Source organism: Paramormyrops kingsleyae, chromosome 11 (assembly GCF_048594095.1).
Source record: "Paramormyrops kingsleyae isolate MSU_618 chromosome 11, PKINGS_0.4, whole genome shotgun sequence".
Classification (NCBI taxonomy): domain Eukaryota; kingdom Metazoa; phylum Chordata; class Actinopteri; order Osteoglossiformes; family Mormyridae; genus Paramormyrops; species Paramormyrops kingsleyae.
The window spans coordinates 9,920,939-9,944,222 of record NC_132807.1 but is presented as its reverse complement, the minus strand read 5'-3'; the positions used below and the strand labels follow the sequence as shown (position 1 = coordinate 9,944,222).

Genomic DNA, 23,284 nt, shown 5'->3' with positions numbered 1-23,284 from the left:
GAATAAAAAATACAATGTTTACCATCAGGGCATCTGTGACAAATGACGGCATAAATATCATAATGCTGTTGTTGTTGTTGCTAAGCCTAGTGAACTGGAAGCCATCAGTGGCCGGTGACAGGAAAAACTCAGGGAACCCCATTTGGCAGTATTTCGTTGCCAGATTTCCATTTATGTGAACAATGTACAATTTCCTAAAACCTGGCTGCAAAGAAAAAGACGCTGCATCGCTAACCTGCTTCATGCAACAGCCACATTTCCACAACCGATACAAAATGTTAAAGGAAATCTAAACAAATTCAGTGATTAGAGAGATTATATATACTAAGCAGCGTAATCTTTATCTCAGAGAATCGGTAACAAGATCTGAGAAGTGTTTTTCATCATTAAATTGTGAATTATTATGAATTAGACCCGATTTTCGGTTCGCTCCACTTGTTAAAAGAAATCCGGTGCTGCTAAGCAAAGTAGTTTTGAAAGAAACAGGTCGTACTGCTGTCAGTAGGGGCGCCTACATCGATCGGACCTCGCGGGCAGCCTAACGCCAGCTTAGCAACCTGATGCTAAGTATTTCATTCACTGCTTAGTCAAAGAATCATTTTCATCATGCACATCGTCATTAAACTCACCTTGTGTATGTGCAAGTCCAAAGGTTTTGTCGTTTTCCAGCATAGCGAAAATCCCTGCCGCTACTAATAAACGAATAAGAGAAAAAGTTTTACTAAAAATGTGCCATCTCCACTCCGAGTGAATCAACATGTTGCAGCGCAAATCCTGACACACTAAAGCCTTCTCTTGGAAGAATTGAATGACATGTCATGCATACGTAAGGTTCTTCAAACAAATCTTTATCTAACTTAAAATGTTTTACAAACGTATTGTCGTGACAAAACGCTACAAAATTATATAATAAAAACTCTTCTTGACAAAGCCTAACTAATGGTAGAAACCCCCAGTTCTGCAGCAGGGAAAAGGGGCTCCCTTGCCGGGATTCTCCACTTGTTTGTATTGATGTTTGCCGAAGGACTACCCCTTCCCAGCCCGTCCTACACCCCTACGCAATCCGGCTAGTACTCAAGTTTTTCTTTCGATGCAAAACTTCTCAGAGACACACCCTCCTCTGTTACTTTGTTAGCTGTTGTGGGAGGACTTCAACGCAAAGATTTCTTTAACTCTACAGCTAATAAGACGAAAGACCAAATATTAACTGCGAAGTAACTACACAACGAAATTAACGCACGGCAACAAAGCCTAATATAAGGGCAACATATATATATATATTTTTAACTTAAATTCAAGAACGGTCTAAACTGAGTTTTGTGCATAGCCTATGTGATGTGCTTTGATATCTAGATGGACCGATTTTCTATGCCCTGGAGATTCTGTATATCCTGGATGCCGCCGAACTGGATGGATTGCACAGCAAACAATGCTCTATGCCGGATATGACAATATAAACACTGCAAGTTCATGAAGCTGTATGTGGAAAAAAAACTTAGACTTTACTAGGCGCTGATACGAGGGGTCTAGTGTCCTTTCGGAATACCTTTGATGTTACCTGGACATCTCCGCTCCTCTGCAGCAAACACCCGCATGTTAGGTTACCAACGACTAGCCGCAGAAATATTTATGAATTCAAGCCTTACGAAACCGAGCCTTCTGCTGTCTAAACTACATGTACTGAAATGAAATGAAATAAATTAGGTTGTTTGAAGCCGGTGTATCATCCTTACTATACTATCATTGTTTGCAGCTAAAAGTAATACCCAGAAAACATTGTTCTCTATCGCTAAAAAACAATTCTGGCAGCGTTTTTCCACCAATGAACATTTAATTTCTAGTTTTCTGATCATGAGTTAAGTATTACTGTGTTAAACTTTATCAAATGTTAGTAAGTTTTAAATTATTTTATATGCTATTAATTGCAATTTAGCCCCTAGGAGGAAAAGCATGCAGAATACACAATTGATTTTTAGCAATCAAAAGCTATTTGTTTGGCGTCAGCACCCTCTAGCGAAATATCAGTGAAATGCAGGACTGGCGCAATCTCGTATTGCAATCGCTACACTCCACGCTTACTTCAATTTAAATATGGCGGCACGGAGTAGGGTACTGAGTTGCAGGATCTTAAAGACTGAATAAAAAAACTCTAATGCTCTAAAATCAAAAACATGTGACTGTTTCATCAACCAATTTAGTGAATGTTGCTACTGCCTTTGAGATTATAGAGTAGCACGCTGTAGGGAGGGTGATTATATCACTGCTGGGCCCCAGAGCAGATCCCGGACCCCACCCAGAACGGTCCAGGAGCGCTCGATGAAGGGCCTGGCTCTCACCTGTACGTGAAGGGATATGCGACAACCGAGGAGTCGCTGTGCACCTCTACAGACACTGCTGGCGGAAACGGGTAATCATTATCGGCTACATTGGCAGGAGAATAAATATGTTTAGAAAAGGAAGCACTCAATGAAGATCAGTCGAATGTTTCGCCATATTTTTAATAAACAAAGGGTTCACCGCTTATGAGAGCTCTCATTTCAGCACCAGCAAGTGGATCATAAAGCTTCACCAAATCCAGCAACAGCAATACATATCTACAAACTCACTGGATAACCAGCTGTATATACAATATATTAACTGTAACAATTCATGGTATCTTCTTAAAGGTTTTTAAATATATTCGCGTTTCTCTGACAGCGGTACGCCTGGATCGTGCGGTTGCTGCGCCTATAACAGTACATGCGTGTATCTGGAGGCAAATTAGACGCATAAAAAGAAAAAAAGCAAGTTAATATTTTGGTATTGGAATGTAGGCTATACCTGTAATAAATTAACAAAATTAACAAGTACCGTGCTTTTTTGTAATGATAGCAATGCCCTGAAAAAAGATAACCCCAAGAAAACACTTTCCCATTAGTTATTTTTTCTGCCTTAATTCCCCTCAACACCAGTACAAACTTTATGTCAATCAAAAAGCTTTGAACCAATCCTTGTTTTCCAGGGGCCGGCGCCCGCAACACGCGCTGTACAAAGAAGCCGGCGCGCGGCGGCGGTCTGACAGACAGACCGTACCTATAAACTGCAGGAGCTGTCCATGCTGTAATTGGCCTTTAGAGATAACGGTGCGACGATGCTCCGTTTCTGAAATACATCAGCAATTGTGTGTGATGTCTCAACTTTGTTTATTAGGAAGTCCAGGTCTTTAACCCTGATATGCAATCGGCGAACAACTTGGTTTTAGTGAAGGCACCAGGGGTATCGTCCCTGACAAAAAGGATGGTGGAGATCAATTACACTGACGTCTTCAACAGGTCTTTCGCGGACCAGGAGAGATTCAGCAACCTGGAGGACATTGATGTTATTGCTGACGGGACTCCGGTCCTCAGGATCATCATTTCAGTAGTTTACTCTGCTGTGTGCGTTGTCGGCTTAGTGGGAAACTTGCTTGTATTTTTCCTTATGAAAGAAAGGCAGGGTAGGAAGAAATCCACAATAAACTTCTTCGTCCTTAACCTGGCTGTTACGGACTTCCAGTTCGTTTTGACTCTACCTTTCTGGGCTGTAGACACCGCCCTTGACTTCAGCTGGCCGTTTGGCGATGCGATGTGCAAGATCATTCTTTCCGTGACCGTGATGAACATGTACGCCAGCGTGTTCTTCCTCACCGCCATGAGCATTACCCGCTACTGGTCTGTAGCTTCAGCCCTGAAGAGCCGGAGCCGGCGGGCACGCTGCTCAGTGCGCTGGGTGAGCGCGCTGCTCTGGCTCTGCGCTACCGCGGCTACGGCACCAACTTCCATGTTCTCCACAGTGACAAGTATAGCCGGGGAAAAGCTCTGCCTCCTTAAATTCCCCGACGGCCAGCACTGGCTAGCTCTCTACCATCTCCAAAAGATACTGGTAGCATTTGTTATGCCTATGCTAATAGTCTCGGCGTGCTATTTGCTGCTCCTGCGGTTCATCCGACAGCGGAGCATGAACAACAATTATCCTAAAAGGAGATCCAAAGTCACCAAAACCGTAACCATCGTGGTTCTCTCCTTCTTCCTCTGCTGGATGCCGAACCACGCTATCACCTTCTGGGGGGTCTTAGTTAAATTCAACATGGTACGCTGGGATAAGGCGTACTACACCATCCACACTTACGTGTTCCCTCTTTCAGTCTGCTTAGCTCATGTCAACAGCTGCTTAAACCCGGTCCTGTATTGTCTCATGAGAAGGGAGTTCAGAAAGATGCTGAAGGATTTGTTTTGGCGAATTTCTTTACCTGTTATACATAATAATAATCCAATGCGCCCTTTTTCTGACGAATTACAACCACAACACGAAAACACGCAAAACGTTATTCATCTCAATGTCATTGCCACTGAACAGTATAGACTATCCACTATTGATGGACAATGCGAAACAGAAATAAACAAATGAAATGCGTGTAAATTGATTCAGTATTTAGACGGATAAGCACAACTGACGGTAACCTTTTTAGAAGCAGGCTGCATTATGTGCCAAACTAGATAAATACAGGAGATTGCATTAGAGTCGTTTATTTGTGCTTTTTGGAGGTTTTGCATAAAGTATTCATCTTGTTTTCTGGAAAAAAATATTGAAAAGAGCTAGAAGAAATGCTGGAAATATAGAAGAGTCGAAAACTATGATTGAACTGAATAAATCCATGTACTGAATCCAGCCATATTTTCTGTCATATACAGGAATTAAAGTCGCTCGCCTTTTGTCTAGACTACTGCTGTATTGTTTCTGCTAAGGTTACTGCCACCTCCACCGTTCGTTATCAATATGTTTTATCTTTCAAATAGGCTACACACTTCAGCTTTGTATTAAACAATGTTCTCGTATGCTATTCAAGATTTATATGTTTACGACAGTGACAGATATGCGTTCATGTTTTGTCTAAATTTTCAAAATATCTGACATCATATTCTGCATTAAGTATGATTCAGCTGTAATTGTAAAAGGTGTAACTCTTTAGTGAAACGAATGTAAAGAGAGTCAAGGAAACAAAGCTGCATAATAAAGTTTTTCTTTATTATTCATGTACACGTGACGGTTTGCTGCTATTTATTTACGGCGTCTTTTATATTTCAAACGTTAGATAGACGTAGTTGCTCCAAACGCTCTTACTTCCCTCCACTCACCGGTTTACTCACATTAAAAAGTATATTGCCAGTTGCGCGGATGATGTAACTAACAACAAAATGACTAACATCAAAATGATACTATTTTAGAAACGCTTTTAACCTGAATAGTTTTAATTATGCTTCAATAGCTAAATGTATAACGAATCATATATTATATTGCGCGAATTAGATAGGCTACATATAGACTGACATGGACAGCAGGCTTTAATTAGGTATGCCTTTCATATAGCAATTAGCAGGCTTAGCGGTGCTGAAAAACATAACTATAAAACAAAACAGAGAATGGAACAGTATGCAATAATAATTTTACTTAAATTCGGTTTTAATTGTGACATAAAATGTTTAACTGTCAATAAAAAGCTTTTTAGTACCTATTTTGCCGCACAAAAGCATAGCTGGCTGGGCGGTGCCGAAATTTCGCGGGGCAGGTAAAATGGCGATACCTCGGGGGGGGGGGGGGGGGGGGGCGCTCGGTTCCTGTACCGCAACAGTCTTTATCATTAACTAATAACCTATATTTTGCATTTAGCTAAACTGTATGTTACTTTTATTTTTATATAAACTGAATTTGGGATGGTATGGTGGTACAGCAGTTAGCACTGTTGCCTCACACCTCTGGGATCTGGGTTGGAGTCTCTGCCAGGGTTCTCTGTGTGTGGAGTTTGCATGTTCTCCCCGTGTCATTGTGGGGTTTCCTCCCGGTCCTCTGGTTCCCCCCCACAGTCCAAAAACTTGCTGAGACTAATGGCATTTGCCGAATTGCCCAAAGGTGTGTGTGAGAGAGAGTGTGCCCTGTTGGCACCCTGTGATGGGTTGGTGCCCTGTGATGGGTTGGCACCCATCCTGGGTTGTTCCCAGCCTTGTGCCCATAGGCCCCTGACCTCCTGCAACCCTGAATATTACAAACAGTTTCAGAAAATGCATAAAATGAAGATACTGTTGACAGTTTAAATACTGTCAGCAGTATAATCAGTGCTGGCAGAAGCCCACATGATACCTGAACATCTGCTCCTTTTGCTTGGACAATTGAAAGCATCCCCCCCCCCCCCCCAGTACCCCCTTTGCCAATTTAGTTTGACCGCGGGTAAGACCTGTCAAGACGGTGAACAGGCTTCTGTGATGTGGAGACAGAGGCGAACAAAAAGGGAGTCTGGGTGAGGTGGCACAGATCAGTCTGACAAAACAGTGACGAGGGTCCAAAACAAGAAACAGCTAATTCAGTGTAATTACATAAATATACTGAACATGAGTAAAACCTGCTGAACAAACTACACAGCTCTCGAGATCTATACCTGAACCACTGCTTCCTGCATAGGCTACAGTGTTGTGATTTTTCCTTGACCCGCCAAATCAGGAGTCAGGAGCCACTGGTGTAGATCTTCCCATTCAGTCTTTCTGGTTACAGCGAAGGCTGGAGCCCTGCAGCAATGTCTCACACGCTGCTTTACACTGATTGTAATACATTCATCCTTTAACAATGAATAATCTCATCACTTAAGCATCATCATTCCCTCAACCATTCACCATCATTGTTTTCTCCCTTAATCCACACCTCTAGGTGATGATTGTCAATGATTTCTTTTCGCTGTCTGGCGAACTCAGACAATTCCCTTCTCTTCAGTAGCAAATCTTAGCAGCTCTAGCTGGTTACACGTTTCTTAGCTTGGGTTGACAATATGTTTGATCTTCTACATAGTGATAAGCTGAAGAGCTAATTAAGGTGGATGTTCTGGGCTAAAATAAAAGATCCAACAGAAACTAACCAAAGGCTAAGATAAGGTGCAGATACATAGATAATTGATTACATTATGATGATTACATTCTAATGATTACATTATGAGTATTTGGCATGCTTTTTGATAATATCCAAATGATTGCATTTTCTCACTGTTTCTCAGTACTAAATAATATTCCATACTTAGAATAATGACCTTTCTGAGGTTAAGCAGTTTATTGTTCATTTAAAGATCTACCTTCCTAGAGAGCTGCAGTTTTACCACTAAATGACCAATTACTAGTCATAATTAAAGGTATCTAGACGATGAGACAAAAATAGTTCATATCCAAATATGAGAATCAACCAGAGTTGCCAGTTTTGGTCAGCTGGCCGGCATGAGATTTTCTGTTTCAGACAAGTCTGCACACGTCTTTACATGTATGTAACAGTTTTATTACCTTGAAAATAGTCTGTAGAGCTTGTAATCTGGGGGTGGTGCAGTGGTTAGCACTCTTGCTTTATACTTCTGGGACCTGGATTTGCGTCTCTGCCAGAGCTCCATGTGTGTGGAGTTTGCATGTTCTGCCTGTGTCATTGTGGGGTTTCCTCTGAATATTTTGGTTTCCCCCCCACAGTCTAAAAACATATTGAAGCTAACTGGTGTTACCAAACTGCCCATAGGTGTGAATGGTGTGTGAGTGTGCCCTGCCCTGTGTTTGTGCCCTGCCCTGGGTTTGTGCCCTGCCCTGGGTTGTTCCCCGCCTAATGCCCACAGGCTCCAGACCCCCTATGACCCTGAATTGGATAAGCAGTTTCAGAAAACGAATGGATGGGTTTGCAAACTACCACAGTGCTTTTGATTTAGCTAATTTTAGGGTTTTAATGGAATAAACTAGATTTGTTGTAAGATTTCATGTGTGAGCATGAGAGTCTGAAAGGGTGAGCGTCACGCCAGATGTGTGACAGCTGGCATGCCTGTATAAACTGAGTCATTTTACCAAATGCTCCATGGAGCATGAAGGCCAGCTTACTTACACGGAGTCATTCTTGCCAAACCTTTCAGTTTTTAAACTAAAAATATCCCAAGATATTAGTGTGTCATTTACATATGACACAAGGCTGCACAATGCTAAAAATTAAAATATTTCACAGCGCAGTTATTGCCCCTTAAAGATCATGTAACATTTTCCAAATTGATAGGCTCACTTGCTTTACAAGCCAATACCTGCCTTGTATTCTATTCTTCACATTTGGCTGTTCTTAGTCTGTCTCAATAAGCCAAGGGGTGTGTATGCATGGATACACTTCAGATTTCCTGGTTTCTTGCACTTTTTGCCTGTCATTTGTTAATCAATTTTTAGTTAATTTATTGTCAGTAATAGCATCGAGAAGCTGCAAACTAAATCTTGTCTAGACCTGTGCAGTGACAGTCATACATGTGCAATTACAATAAAGGTATTCTATTCTAGTGTTACATTGACTTATTGCTGAATTCTGAATGTCAGTTATTATTACCAGATCTTTTCATTAAAAATCCCTGGTTGACAATGTTCACAGAATCATACTCTGAATATGAGAAATTGTAAATAAACCACTAACAATAAATACAATGTAACAATTGAGAATAGTCACCGGTTCAGAGTCGGAGCCAATTGGAAGGCAAGGGGAGGCACCAGACGGGATAGCGCCCCCTCCCTTCCCCATTTTCATTGGCTCTGAAAGGCGTCAATCTTTGAATGCGGAACATAGTTTTCCCAAACGAACGGAGCTATAATTTTAGTAATTCCCAGTACTTACAAACAGGATTGCATGAATAAAGTATTATGTTATCTTAAATATTCAGCGCCCACCCTGTTTATCGCCCTCTAGGTTTCCAGAAAAAAATGTTAGTAGCAGTTGCAGGACGGGGGCATTTCGAAGTTACACAGCTGCTTCCTGTACTTTATCCTGGGCAAAGGTGAAAGGTGTCATGAGGCGTACTGATAGACCTGGGGGGGAAGGAATAACAGCTACAACACTGACATATGTCCATTTGTCGGTGAACGACTGACAAGAAACTGATGCATCGGTGTAGCGGAATGAAGCGGAAGCGCGTCCCGATCCGTGGGGTCTGCGGGCTTTGATCGCGCGCTATCCACTCGCGCCGCCCGTCTTCTTTCACTTCTCGCCCCTTGCGCTAGCTCGTGCGCCAACTCGTGAGCATTCTGCATCATTAAGGGCTTTTCTGGAATATTTCCAAAGGTTAATTTTATCCTTGTTTTATATAATTTTATTTCTGTTTTTTTTTTTTTTAAACTACGGGGCAGTTCTGGGAAGGCGGCGTAACTTTCGTTTCTGGCGGAGCGAACACGGAAGAGCCGGAGAGCGGCCGGCTGCCTGGCCGCTGCCGGAGCACCGGGGGACGGGGGCATTCGGCGGCTCACCAGCACTGCAATGCTTTCGCCTCAGCGCAAGGGCTCGCCTTAAGTTTTTAATGGGAGGCGGCCTGAGTAGTGCTGAAGCCAGCGGACTATTCTTACGACGAAGGCGGAGGTGCCGGCGACCGGGCGGGCCGGAATGGATTCGCTGGCCGGCTATGTGTACAAGGCGGCCAGCGAGGGCCGGGTCCTGACGCTGGCCGCCCTGCTGCTGAACCACTCGGAGGCTGAGACCCGGTACCTGCTCAGCTACGTGACCCAGCACGCAGGCCAGCGCTCCACGCCGCTCATCATCGCCGCTCGCAACGGCCACGCAAAGGTGGTCAGGCTGCTCCTGGACCACTATGGGGTGGATACGGAGCAAACTGGCACCGTCAGATTCGACGGGTTAGTATTGTTTTTAGTTTAAAATGAACTTTCAACGCCTGTCATGCCAATTGAAATTTGCGAAGTTAATTCACTGTTTACAGTTTGACTTACAGGTGCTTCCGTGGGTGCATTTTTGAAATAGTATATTGGAAACTTGTACACATTCCTTGTAAGTTATGTTTATGAAGGATTACATGTTTGCCATTTAGGTACAGCAGAAGCATAGTCTGATTTGCTTGGTTGATTGTTGGCTGTTAAACAGGAACTGTCTATCGTCTTTTCCTTTTGATTCTCAGGTATGTGATAGATGGTGCCACAGCCCTGTGGTGTGCAGCAGGGGCCGGTCACTTTGAGGTGGTCCACCTCCTGGTTTTACACAACGCCAACGTGAACCATACGACGGTCACCAAGTCCACACCCCTGCGGGCCGCCTGCTTCGATGGGCGGCTGGCCATCGTGCGTTACCTAGTGGACCACCATGCCGACATCAGCATCGCCAACAAGTACGACAACACCTGCCTGATGATCGCTGCCTACAAGGGCCATGCGGACGTAGTCCGCTTCTTGCTGGAGCGGGGGGCCGACCCAAACGCCAGGGCCCACTGCGGGGCCACGGCTCTGCACTTCGCTGCGGAGGCCGGCCACCTGGACATCGTAAAGGAGCTCGTGAGCTACCAGGCTGCCATGGTGGTCAACGGCCACGGCATGACTCCGCTGAAGGTCGCCGCCGAAAGTTGCAAGGCCGATGTGGTGGAGCTGCTGCTCTCCCACGCCGACTGCGACCCCGAGAGCCGCATTGAGGCCCTGGAGCTGCTGGGCGCCTCCTTCGCCAATGACCGCGAGAACTATGATATCCTCAAGACGTACCACTACCTGTACCTTGCCATGCTGGAGCGTCACCGGGATTCGTCCCGTGTCATCCCCAAGGAGGTACTGCCACCCATCGAGGCGTACGGGAGGCGCAGGGAATGCCAGACCCCGCAAGAGCTGGAGACCATCAGGCAGGACCGTGATGCCCTGCACATGGAGGGGCTGATTGTGCGCGAGAGGATCTTGGGCTCGGACAACATCGACGTCGCACACCCCATCATCTACCGCGGCGCCGTTTACGCCGACAACATGGAGTTCGACCAGTGCATCCGCCTGTGGCTACATGCGTTGCACCTGCGGCAGAAGGGCAACCGCAACACCCACAAGGACCTGCTGCGCTTTGCCCAGGTCTTCTCTCAGATGATCCACCTGAATGAGCCGGTGAAGGCGCGCGACGTGGAACTAGTGCTGCGCTGCAGTGTGCTGGAGATCGAGCGTAGCATGGCCCGGCTGGAGACCTCGCAGGACCCCGACGTGCCCTCGGCCGTCGACAACTATGAGTCCAACATCTTCACCTTCCTATACCTGGTGTGCATCTCCACCAAGACGCAGTGCAGCGATGAGGAGCGGGCACGCATCAACAAGCAGATCTACAACCTTATCCAACTGGACCCGCGCTCACGGGACGGCTCGTCGCTGCTGCACCTGGCCATCAGCTCCAGCACGCCTGTGGATGACTTCCACACCAACGATGTGTGCAGCTTTCCCAGCGCGCAGGTCACCAAGCTGCTGCTGGACTGCGGGGCGCAGGTAAACGCTGTGGACCAGGAGGGCAACAGCCCCCTGCACATCATCGTGCAATACAACCGGCCCATCAGTGACTTCCTCACGCTGCACGCCATCATCATCAGCCTGGTGGAGGCCGGGGCGCACACTGACATGACCAACAAGCAGAAGAAGACCCCGCTGGACAAGAGCACCACGGGTGTCTCAGAGATCCTCCTCAAAACTCAGATGAAGATCAGCCTGAAGTGCCTGGCAGCGCGTGCTGTGCAGCAACACCGCATCAGCTACCGCAACCAAATCCCAAAAACCCTGGAGGAGTTTGTGGAGTTTCACTGATGGAGAACTAACTCTTTTTAAACTTAATTCAAATGGTGCTGGGGCTGATAATATTTTATCAAAATCTGCATTGTTGAATAACATGCTTTATTTTATGATGGATTGGGGGGGGGGTTTGTTCTTATTGAACCAAGTACCAGGTCTCTCTAATACCATGATCTCAGCGATGCCACATTTTTACATACCAAGAAGGTGAGTAACGTCACTCTGTGGATGGTTGTTTACCGGTGAAACCTAACAGCTCACCTCTGAGTGGGTGTAAACGTCACATTGGGTGTTAACAAAATCCAAACAAGTGCTCAGACAGTCACCCTGCTTCCAGTCCGTGCAAAGCAAAGGCCTTGTGTGATGAATTTTAATATGAATGTTTTTTTCTACATTGCTTTGCAGAAATACTGTTGCTTATTAAAACTGTGCGGCTTGGCTTGAAAATAGAATTGTGCTATTCAGGGCTGATTTGTTTTGGTTAGTTTGGGTTAATTTAGGTGAGGACAAGCCTGTGTAATGGCCAGCCCCACACAAGGGGTGGGTGTGTGTGTGTGTGTGTGTGTGTGTGTGTGTGTGTGTGTGTGAGTGTGAATATAGGCAGTTCAGCCTACATGGGAGAGGATGCTTGTATTTTGAAAGAAAATCTCTGTAATCTCTCAAAAAAAGAAAAAAACGAATGTACTGATCCACACCCCATGTCACGTTTCTGTCGACACATTCTCCTTTTGGTAAATAATTTTCAGTGGTTGCAAAGGTTGAATCTATGGTATTTCTGTTAATTCTGGTACTTTTTTTATATTTTAATTATGAAATGTTTGGTTGCCATGTTTCTCAAGACTGGTCTTCTTGAATACAGAGCACAGCTGTCTTTATGCTCATTCGATGGAAACACAGATCTTTGTATACATCTAGATTGCACTTTATTCTTGTTTTTTTTGGTAACCTGAATATATATATATATATTTAAGATTGAAAGGTATTTTGATTCAAATTTGTAAAACCCTAGCAGGAAGACCTCCCAAAGCTAAGATTCATCCGCTTTCATACTGCTTGTTCACCTCACTTCTTAAGGTTGTCTGATTATGATTTGAAAACACACCTGAATATTCTCTGAAAAATGGATTCATGTTATGCTTTAACATGGAAAAACTGAAATGGCAGACGTTTAGGTTACAGCCGTGCCGCAGAAGTCTGGTTCTGTGTCATCAGAGACGCTGTGTGCATTGGGGCCCCCTGCACAGGAGCCACAAGGGATGGGGGGGGCTGGGGGCATAGCTTGGCAATTCTTGTCACAATAAGCACCGAATTCACAGGCCCCTCCTGGTGACCAGGACCCAAACCCGTGGGCTTTCAACTCCGGCTCGACTCGTATTTATTCTCATTTTGTAACTTGGGCTGTGGTGTTTTTTTTCACAGGTCGTTACCAGAAATTAAAAGATGGAAAGATAAAGCCTGTGTTTGTCTTACTAACTGAAATGTCTTTAAGGATCCAAAAGCAGTTGATATGGTTTTCTTGTTCCCGTTGTTGAGATGTCAAATGCTATTCATTGTTAGGGCGATAATTAACAGACATTAATCCTTGCTGTCCTGGGTTCTCCAGTTCGGTGTTTGACATTATGCAATTGTCGTTTATGGAGTATGAAAAATACAGAATTCAAAGGAAAGGAGTCCTCTGTTATCACGGTGTGCTCTTTGTGACTAAGATAAAAATGACAGTTTAACGTCCATGTGGTGTGAAGGGGAACAGATCTACAGCAGAAATTCAGTGTCCGGCTACATTCAATCTGTAGGGTTAGTATACACATTAAAACATGGTTAGGGGCACAAATACTTTTACATTTTTATATTCCAAGTTATTAACATACATATTGAGAACGTGGGCAAGATAAAGAATAAATATTTAACACTGTTTTGCTTGATGACTGCAGAAATTCATGATGTGGTTAAGTGGATATCACATGGATGATCTTACAGAAATCCGAAGGCTGTATCCATCAAAAAACAACTGGTTTAACTGTGTACAATGTGCATATGATTTCTAATTGAAGGCTATTTGCTGTGTGAAGCATTTTGGTACAAACTAACTTGCCAGAAACAGGAAAGCTACACCGCAGTGCTTGTGGAAGTAAAAAAAAAATCATCAGGCCATATAAAAGGTACTTGGCTATTTACAAAATTCAAGTTTATACATCGTAAAAGTGCATCTACATGTAAGCATGATCTGCAAAGTCTTCGCAGCTTATTAATACATTGTTACAAATCAGGTAGGTGAGAATCTAAAAACCAATTTAAGAAACTAGGAAACTACTCCTCATCCATTGAGAGGTATCTGTTACTAAAAACGGGAGATCTGGATACCAGTATTCTCAGGGCTATCGACGGGAACATTTCAATTTCGTGCACTTTCCTTGTGCTGAAGACACTTGCCTTCTGATTGCACAGCTGAAGGGCCTGCTGTTCAGTCCAGTGCCCGTCTTCAGTCCACTGCAGTGTGGCCATGTGCTCCTTCAGGTGGGGCCCTCATTTGTTCACTCCTTTCAGCAATGAACTGCTTTTCTCCCACCAGTTGCAGAAGGATCACGAGGGGTTCTGGTCCACACACGGACACAAGTGTGAAAGGAGGGGGATCGCCATCCTCAGAAAGGTTGTTTCATAAATTACCTCCTGATTTGTCAGGACAAATTACAGCCTCTTCACAATCGTAGAAGCACCTCCTCTGTAGGTGAGGTAATGAGGATCCAACCCCATTTTCATCCATGAGATGCTGGTGAAGGGAATACAGTATGGGTGGGAGCTGATTGGTGCAGAGGTGAAAAGAGGGCGGGCTGAGCTGCGCATGTCTGGTTGGTTCTGGGTCAGCAGTGAGTCTCGGTGGAGGACCAGTTCTCCCAGTGCACAAAAAGCAGGTGCGTCTCATATGGACTCAGAGCTGTCGGCGGACTCAGTCTTGGATGGTCCCTGAGTGTTGGGCCAGCTTGTTCCTGGGATGCGGGCTCTGTTACCGCTCCTCCACCACTTTCCCGTTGGCCTCCTGTTCCTCCTCCTCCCGCCGTTTCTGCCTCTGGAAGAACCCGAGCTGGGAGGATGGAGGGGAGGTGCGAGGAAATGAAGTGAAGGAACAGTGATGTTTGTATGGTAACCTTTCCATCCCAGTGCAGCCTGCCTTACCTTCCACAAGGCCAAGATGAGCAGGGCCAGCAGTAGGAGCCCCCCAAGGGTACTCCCAACTATGATCCATATGGGAACACGATGATCCTCCTCTTTTCTTATCTCCAGAATTATCTGAGGCAGCAAGGCAAGGAAGGGACCCCCAGAGGTAATCAAGGTTTAATTGGGTTCAAGTATTTTGTCTGTGCAAGTGTTACAAGGATAAAACATCATTTTAAAACGATATTTTATATGCCGTTCAAAGAATTTATCCCACAGAGTTTGTAATTTGTTTTACCACAGACTCTGGGGAATAAAATGAATATGTTGAAGCCTAGAGACAGAAAACGGTTCCTCATAATATAATAATTCTGCAGGAAGTGCTGTTAAAGTTATAGACCTAAAGCGCAGATGTGATACTGCATGCCCTTTTCTGTCCTTGGGGCAAGCAGAAGCCCTCAGTGCTGAGTCCTGAGGTAAGTGAATGCTGTTAGCTACTACTCTCCAAAAGGTGGCAGCACAGAGCAGCTTATCTGAAAATAGCAGAGCTTTCTTCTGGCGCCCTTGGTCCTTAAGCTTAGCGATATGTGCTGTGCAGTCAGACAGACGCCTGACTAAAACAAACTGCAGCCTGCCAGATTAACCGTGTGCGCAGTGCAGGTCGACGGCACCGAAACCCGAGCCATTTCGTCATAAAGCTTCAGGCACTTACGTGCCGCACGGGCTTGTCTTCTAGCAGGAACATGGGGCTGGGTGCATTTAGCTCTATGGATGCTGTGGTCACCACTTCCATGCTCCTGAACTTCAGCTGTTGGGACAAGTTTGAGAGCAGGTCAGCTCAGCCAGCAGGGGGCGGTAGCGGGCCCTCCGATTAAAGGAGTGAGCCGGGGACTCACAGAACTCAGGCTGTCCAGGAGCAACAGGCCGCCGATTGTTACAGTGACCCCCTTGTAGGCCGGCAGGTTGACGCTGCACTGTACGGGCACTGGCACACTGTCGGACACGTTCTGCGGGCAGGATGCAGAACGCTAACAGCTTGCAGAAAACAGGAACGGGTGGATCATTACAGCTATAAATAAGAGCAACTGAGGCGGGCGCTTTACCAGCTGTGGAGAGAGGGAGAGGTCCTCGGGGGGGTCCTGGCCCGGCGTCACATTATGACGGGGGATGCAGCGAGTGCCGTCTGTCTGATGGAAGCCAAGATCTCGTTAGGAGACTCTCCTCGCAAGGGAGCAAATGCGAGCCCCAGCTATGGCAAACAGCTTCTTTTCCATGTCAAGATGTTTGGAACACATGAGGCGCCCATTAACTCTGGAGTTAAATGGGGGGCTGGCAGGGGTAGTAGGGACCGGCTTCCCAATCCCACGTGCCAAGGCCTGCGATAATGACGTTTCCATTGTTTCTGAGCCATTCCTTGGAAAGCAGTTAAAGGGGAATCGCAGCTCCAAAGCTCAGGAGAAGGCAGCTATGGGGCTAACAGAGCGCGGCGTCCGATACAGCGGCGGCCAATACAGCAGCGGCTGAGTGACGATACAGCAACCAATACGGCGATATAGCGGCGGCCGAGTGACTCAGGACGTACAGCTCCGTCAGGAGGTGCGTAAGCAGCATGTGGGTCTCTCACCTGATCAATGTGGAAGTCAGTTATCTGTAAAACTGGCGTCTTGCTCTTCGCCACCTGGGGCAGTTCGATGCTGAGATGCAGGTCTCTCACAGGGAAATAACCCAGATTCTGTATCTATGGTGAGCAAGGAACACAGATAAGAAAAGCATTAGTGGGCTAGTATCAGACAAATGGACGACATCATTCCACTCTCTAAGCACTCAGCCGGCTCCGGGTCATGGGGTCCTGCTGACTCTCCCAGGCAGATCACTCTAGACACCAGTCCATCACACATACACACACTTACACTCAATGGGCGATTTAGCCTAATTGCATGTCTTTGGACTGCAGGGGGAAACTTGATAACCCAGAGGAAACCTATGAGGCATTGGGAGAAAAAATGCAAACTCCGCAAACACAGAACTGGGGGGGGGTTTCAACCCACAACCCTTGAGGTGCAAGGCATCAATGATGCCCACTGAACCACCATGCCCACCTGGACAAGCTTATTGCAGAACTGCAATTCATATACAGTTCAGAAGTGCTAGTGCCAAAGCTGCGGAATATCTGAAGCATCTGCTGCAGAACCAGTGAAACCAGTCTTAGCCACCTTCATGTCGTTCAGCGGGTAGGAAGCACTGACCTGGAAGGTGAAGTTAAAGGGGGCCCTCTTGCTGGTGGGCTTCTCCAAGGCACGCTCGCTTTTAATCTCGCAGCGAGAGGGGGAGGAGTCCCTGCAAATGGGGGAGCGGGAGAGCAGTGTTACCCGCCACAACCTCAACGTGGAGGGACTTTGCAGTGAGTCTTGGAGACTTACTGGTATTTCACTGCAATGAGGCAAGGTGACAAGACAGAGCGGCAAGGTGACAAGACAGAGCAAACCTTGTAAAAAGAAGGTCGGCCTCATATCTCAACTGGTGATATATGTCATTGTGATTGTCAGCCATGTTGACTTCCTCCCCGTCACTGCAGAGGACAAACGGGCATGTTTTTGGAAGTGCTACTGCTTAATTTCACAGTGAGGCATAGTTCAATGGCACGTATCTGAAGGGTGATGTATACCCATCCAGCATTAGAGGTGTTTTTCCCTGCATAGCCTATCTATTGTAGATCAACAGATACAAGAGACTGCCTATATATTGTAGTGTTAGGCTGCCATATGATGATGTCAGCATTATTCGCTTCCTGGAGTGAGGTGGTCTCACCTGGCAGCATCCAGCATCACCCGCACGTGATCGAGGAAGACTGAGCGGCTAAACTCAAACTCCAGCCTGAAAGATACCTGCATCAGAAGGTCAGAGGGTTGTAAATCCGCACCGGTGCGTCACACGCTGGACATGGGCCACACACAACACACATCTGTGCCATGAGATCCATGTTCAGTCACAAAAGGAAAAAGTAAGTTCTGGAAATGGAGACCCTGAATGGAGACCCTTACTGAGCGCCGGCGAGGTGATCTTTATGAACAACTGTCTCCAAAAACAATACCAACTGATTTACAACAGATGCAGACCGAAAGGCCAGTACTAACCTGCAGCAAGTTCTTGGCTTGCAAAACCACAAGATTACCGCCCCCCTCCCACCACCGCCACACACTAAACTAGTCTGCAGCTCAATGGGGACGAGGTCACATGCACCAATAATCCTGTCACATTGGACATGGTCCAAAATGCATCTCCTCTCATGACCTCCAGCTTGGCCGTGACTGAAACCAACTGAGCTTAAACACGGATGTGTAAATCTGTACACACCTGCCCATCTGACCCCCCCCCCACCCGTGCGCATGCACACACACACACACACACGCACATGTAGGGTAAACATATCCTTATGGGGACCGCTCATTCATTTCAATGGGAAAAATGCTAACGCTAACTATGACAACCTTAACCCCTACCCTGCCCTAACCATAACCATAAGTAACCTAACAAAATACAAGAATACAGGAAACCGGTCCCCATAAGGGAAAAGAAACGGATATTTATCACGTTATGGGGACATTATGTCCCCATAAGGATAGGTAAACCCGCTCGCGTACACAGACACACATATACCCACACACGTACACACACACGCACACTTACACGCACATAAACATTGACATAGATGCACACACACACACACACACACACACTCGCACACACACAGATGCACACACACATACACGGACACGCACACACATACTGTACACAGACACACAAACATAGATACAAACACACATACACACGTGCATGCACACACGCCCACACACATACACACACACGCACACGCACACTTACACGCACATAGACATAGATGCGTGCGCAAGCACACACACACACACATACAGCACAGAGATAATTTTGCAGTGCATTCCTGTCACTGTCGTATCACAGCCCATTTTTCACAGGGATCAAAGACGGCTGGCATGGTTCATTTAAGCCAATGTAAGTACATGTTTATTGCGCTGTTTTGCTCCGGATATAAATTCCTGACACATGTCCGATGCATAAACAAAAATCGCAAAAAACAAACCCTCCTTAGGGTAAACAAGTGACTTTACACTGACCAAGGGGAAGAAAGACGAGTGCAGAATCATGGACACGCACTGTTTGAACCTAAGCCCCAAAACACAAGCGGCATCAGACACTGCAGAGGAACGCTCCTTCTGAGGGCCCCTGACAGACACGACGTGCACTGCAGCCCTGGCTGGGTTTATTCGAGGCCCTTGGGGCAGGGTTAGCACTAACAGTCATTCCCAGTGTGAGCGAACAGACTTGGAAAATATCAGTGTGCAGAATGTTGGTAATGGCTTCATCTCCTCCGTATTCTGGCACGGTTTAGCATGGAAAGAATCAAACTCCCCCTGCACTGGGCCAAGATCTCCCGGCTCTGGCTGCTCCTGAATTCCGCTTAGCTCAGCCATGAGCAGCCAGAACATCCTTCTCAGAAATCCTCCTCGATATGTGAAGATCTTCCACTCCATGTGCTACACTGACTATATGATCACTCAGCATTCAGATCTGCAGCAGTAGCCGAGCCCTTTGAAAGAAGCAGAGCTGCATCATTCCAGCACGTAATGTTTATTTTTTTTGCTGAAATTATTTTGCAGCCTGGTCAGTTTACTATAGAGAAAGTGGGTATAACTGTCATTAAGGACAGAGACTCGATGTTGTTGGTTCAAGTGCCAGGAGAGGCCCAGTTGTACTACCCTGGAGCTGGGTACTTAACCTCAATTTCTGTAGTAAAATATCAAGGTGTAAAAACTGCAAATTGCTTTGGATAAAAAAGCCAGTTAAGCAACTAAATACCAGGTCAAAGGGAGAGAGCTGCAAGGAAGGAGGGGTGGGTGTAATTAACTCGTGCTTCTATTTAAAAGCCCCACTCATTTAATAATGTGTCACCGAGTCAGTCTCCACCACAGAACCCAAACAGAGCTCCAAAAAGACGAGGGGCTGGTGCATGACTGCATGGCAGATAATCAGTTCATTAAACACAATTATTCTCAATATTAAATTTGTGCTTTTTTGGATATATTTAATTTATCCACGTCTCTGTTGTCGAACATGAGGATCTATATAAATTTATACATTCCTTAGGTCAGCTAAGACTCATTCTAAAATGAAATAATTATATTTACTTAGTAATTTTGGTTTAAGAATTTTAAGTCACTCAAGCCAACAATTCTTTGAAGTACCTCCTAAGTCAAGTTGAACTTTGTTTGCTAAGAGCACGCAATAAATTTGCCATTTTTGGGGTTTTAGAGCTGCTTTTATGAAGCGGCCTAAATATTTCATGAACATGACGGATGTTTTCCTTTCAGTCTTAACCTGAAGCCATTAGAGTTCGTTTTCAGTGCCCTGCAGTGTGACAGCCTGCATGCCAGCGCATTATACAAAGGACTGCCCGTTGCATGCCAGCGCTTTGCATGCTTGTGCCGTAAGGTGATGCTGGGTCACACACACACACACACACACACACACACACACACACGCACACACACAGACACACACACACACAGACACACACAGACATATACACATACACACACTCACACATACTCACACACACACACACACGGACACATAGCGTACACACACTCACACAAAGTGCACACACACACTCACACATAGCGTACACACACACACATATTGAAAGCACACACACACACACACACACACACATACCGTACACACATACACACACACATTCACACATAACGCACACACACTCACACGTACTGCACACACACACTCACACATAGCGCACGCACACAATCACACATAGTGTACACACACACAAACACACACACACACAGGTTTGTAATTATATCTTTGTGACTCTCCATTCAATTCTATGGGGAAAACCCTAATCCCAACATGATGACCTTTAACCCCTATCCGGCCCTAACCTTAACCCTAAGTAACCAAACAAAATATATTTAGTTTTTTGATTACATTCACAGATCTTTGTGGTCCCCACAATGTAATATAAACATAATCCACACACACACACACACCTGAGCCTGAGACCGCATGAAGGGCGAGCTGATGTTACACATTCTCTCGTTCCTCTTCCTGTCCTCACCACGACACTCAATCTTGATGTCAGAGTTGTCCTGGAAGAGAAACAGTAAGATAAATCTATCACATCTCCACGTTCTCTATTTCCCACATCCATTAGAAATACAGTAAAATATGCATAAAGGTCTGTGGAAGAAGACAGCTGAATCTGCAAGAGGGTAGAAGAAATCTGCAATTTTTCTTTGGTTTCGTAAAAGCAGTATAAATGAAAATATAAGAGACCACAACTAAAAGCAGTGAAAATAGTCCCTCCAATGGTGCATCAAAGTTATTGTCTAAAAGCAGGATAGTCAGTTTGTCCTGGCCTGCATCTGATCGTAAGTAACAAGCCATGAAGTGCATCACTGGCTGACGTAACCAGTCAGCTGAGTTCCTGCCCGGTTGCTGAGTTCCTGCCCGGTCGCTGAGTTCCTGCCCGGTCGCTGACTTCCTGCCCGGTCTCTTCCCCCAACTCCCTACCTTTACTATCAGGCTGGAGAAGCGCAGATTGGGGCTGTAGGAGATGTTGAGGTGGGCGTTGTAGGCGTTTTCTCCTCGGTTCTCCAGACGCACCTCCACCAGCATCTTCCTGCGTGTCCCTTCCACCATCCGCTCAGACCCCCTCATTGCCGACAGCTGCCGGCAGATAGCCGCCCTGGAGCGAACCGCTTGCCCGCAAAACTGCCTGCAGGACAGTGGAAATGTCACACGGCCTTCAGGAGACAGGAAATCCTCCGTGTGTCACATGTTCATTTTATTCAAATGTGCTCCAGCACGGTGAATTCCCTTAACAACGTGCATCAGGGGCCCATGGATTCCCCGGTAGAATTTGGGGGCCAGTATTTTATAGGGGCCCCAAAATGTACCGTTGGAGGCTGTTTATGGGAGCGTGGGGGGGTGTGGCTGCTTATGGGAGTGTGGGAGGCGTGTGGCTGTTTATTGGAGCGTGGGGGGGGGGGGGCGTGTGGCTGTTTATTGGAGTGTGGGGGGGCGTGTGGCTGTTTATGGGAGCGTGGGGGGCGTGTGGCTGTTCATCGAAGCGTGGGGGGCGTGTGGCTGTTTATGGGAGAGTGGGGGGGCGTGTGGCTGTTTATGGGAGTGTCGGGGGGGTGTGGCTGTTTATGAGAGAGTGGAGGGGTGTGTGGCTGTTTGTGGGAGTATGGAGGGGGTGTGGCTGTTTATGGGAGTGTCGGGGGGGTGTGGCTGTTTATGGGAGCGTGGGGGAGGGGTGTGTGGCTGTTTATGGGAGCGTGGGGGGGCGTGTGGCTGTTTATGGGAGTATGGAGGGGGTGTGGCTGTTTATGGGAGTATGGAGGAGGTGTGGCTGTTTATGGGAGTATGGAGGGGGTGTGGCTGTTTATGGGAGAGTGGGGGGCGTGTGGCTGTTTATGGGAGAGTGGGGGGGGCGTGTGGCTGTTTATGGGAGTATGGAGGGGGTGTGGCTGTTTATGGGAGCGTGGGGGGGCGTGTGTCTGTTTATGGGAGTATGGAGGGGTGTGGCTGTTTATGGGAGCGTGGAGGGGGTGTGGCTGTTTATGGGAGTAAGGAGGGGGTGTGGCTGTTTATGGGAGTATGGAGGGGGTGTGACTGTTTATGGGAGAGTGGGGGAGGGGGTGTGGCTGTTTATGGGAGTATGGAGGGGGTGTGGCTGTTTATGGGAGCGTGGGGGGGCGTGTGGCTGTTTATGGGAGCGTGGGGGGGGGGCGTGTGTCTGTTTATGGGAGCGTGGGGGGGCGTGTGTCTGTTTATGGGAGCGTGGGGGGGTGTGGCTGTTTATGGGAGCGTGGGGGGGTGTGGCTGTTTATGGTAGCGTGGGGGGGTGTGGCTGTTTATGGTAGCGTGGTGGGGCGTGTGTCTGTTTATGGGAGCGTGAAGGGGGTGTGACTGTTTATGGGAGCGTGGGGGGGTGTGGCTGTTTAGGGGAGTGTGGGGGGGTGTGGCTGTTTATGGTAGTGTGGGGGGTGTGGCTGTTTATGGTAGCGTGGTGGGGCGTGTGTCTGTTTATGGGAGCGTGGGGGGTGTGGCTGTTTATGGTAGTGTGGGGGGGTGTGGCTGTTTATGGGAGCGTGGGGGGGTGTGGCTGTTTAGGGGAGCGTGGGGGGTGTGGCTGTTTATGGTAGTGTGGGGGGGTGTGGCTGTTTATGGTAGCGTGGGGGTGTGTGGCTGTTTATGGGAGCGTGGGGGGCGTGTGTCTTTTTATGGGAGCGTGAAGGGGGTGTGGCTGTTTATGGGAGCGTGGGGGGGTGTGGCTGTTTAGGGGAGTGAGGAGCATGTGCATGTGGTTGGCTGTGGTTTCATGGTGGACAAGACCAACCTGCTGTCCAGGAGGTCAGACTGACTCTGCAGCAGGAGGTCGGGAATGCAGTGGTCATCGTCATCGCAGCCATTCCAGTAGGGCAGCTAAATGAATTATA

At 46.8% G+C, this 23,284-nt stretch overlaps 4 protein-coding genes across 10 annotated transcripts in view; 2 read left to right on the top strand and 2 right to left on the bottom strand.

Moving 5' to 3' along the window:
* The window catches only part of adamts7 (a disintegrin-like and metallopeptidase (reprolysin type) with thrombospondin type 1 motif, 7), a 61,740-nt gene extending 60,083 nt beyond the window's left edge, over window positions 1–1,657 (bottom strand). For 3 of the 5 annotated variants that reach the window (XR_002838673.2, XM_023815136.2, XM_023815132.2), the window contains exon 1: window positions 630–1,092. Coding sequence is in view for 4 of the 5 variants with exons in the window: in XM_023815136.2 (XP_023670904.2) it covers window positions 630–759 (130 nt within the window). In the remaining variant the exon portion in view is untranslated. Of the gene's footprint in view, window positions 1–629; window positions 1,093–1,546 lie in introns of those variants that run through there. The other 2 variants (XM_023815133.2, XM_023815135.2) reach the window with 2 other exon arrangements.
* Window positions 1,658–3,078: 1,421 nt separating this feature from the next.
* On the top strand, window positions 3,079–5,055 carry LOC111845603 (relaxin-3 receptor 1-like). Its single transcript, XM_023815139.2, has one exon. It carries the CDS (start codon window positions 3,214–3,216, stop codon window positions 4,423–4,425), a length of 1,212 nt encoding a protein of 403 aa, XP_023670907.1. The 5' UTR covers window positions 3,079–3,213; the 3' UTR covers window positions 4,426–5,055.
* Window positions 5,056–8,636: 3,581 nt separating this feature from the next.
* Window positions 8,637–13,029, top strand: fem1b (fem-1 homolog b). The gene is made up of 3 exons (XM_023815153.2): window positions 8,637–9,068; window positions 9,180–9,677; window positions 9,956–13,029. The coding sequence occupies exons 2-3, from the start codon at window positions 9,430–9,432 to the stop codon at window positions 11,589–11,591; spliced, it is 1,884 nt and encodes a 627-aa protein (XP_023670921.2). The 5' UTR covers window positions 8,637–9,068; window positions 9,180–9,429; the 3' UTR covers window positions 11,592–13,029.
* Window positions 13,030–13,407: 378 nt separating this feature from the next.
* Window positions 13,408–23,284, bottom strand: part of itga11a (integrin, alpha 11a) — a 58,614-nt gene continuing 48,737 nt past the window's right edge. For 2 of the 3 annotated variants that reach the window (XM_072718004.1, XM_072718003.1), the window contains 12 exons: window positions 23,185–23,270; window positions 21,351–21,555; window positions 20,828–20,926; window positions 17,535–17,611; window positions 17,212–17,295; window positions 16,973–17,063; window positions 16,351–16,464; window positions 15,830–15,913; window positions 15,623–15,733; window positions 15,439–15,534; window positions 14,748–14,861; window positions 13,408–14,655 (listed from right to left, as the gene is read on the bottom strand). In XM_072718004.1, the coding sequence (XP_072574105.1) occupies window positions 14,578–14,655; window positions 14,748–14,861; window positions 15,439–15,534; window positions 15,623–15,733; window positions 15,830–15,913; window positions 16,351–16,464; window positions 16,973–17,063; window positions 17,212–17,295; window positions 17,535–17,611; window positions 20,828–20,926; window positions 21,351–21,555; window positions 23,185–23,270 (1,239 nt within the window). In that variant the 3' untranslated portion in view covers window positions 13,408–14,577. Of the gene's footprint in view, window positions 14,656–14,747; window positions 14,862–15,438; window positions 15,535–15,622; window positions 15,734–15,829; window positions 15,914–16,350; window positions 16,465–16,972; window positions 17,064–17,211; window positions 17,296–17,534; window positions 17,612–20,827; window positions 20,927–21,350; window positions 21,556–23,184; window positions 23,271–23,284 lie in introns of those variants that run through there. The other variant, XM_072718005.1, reaches the window with a different exon arrangement.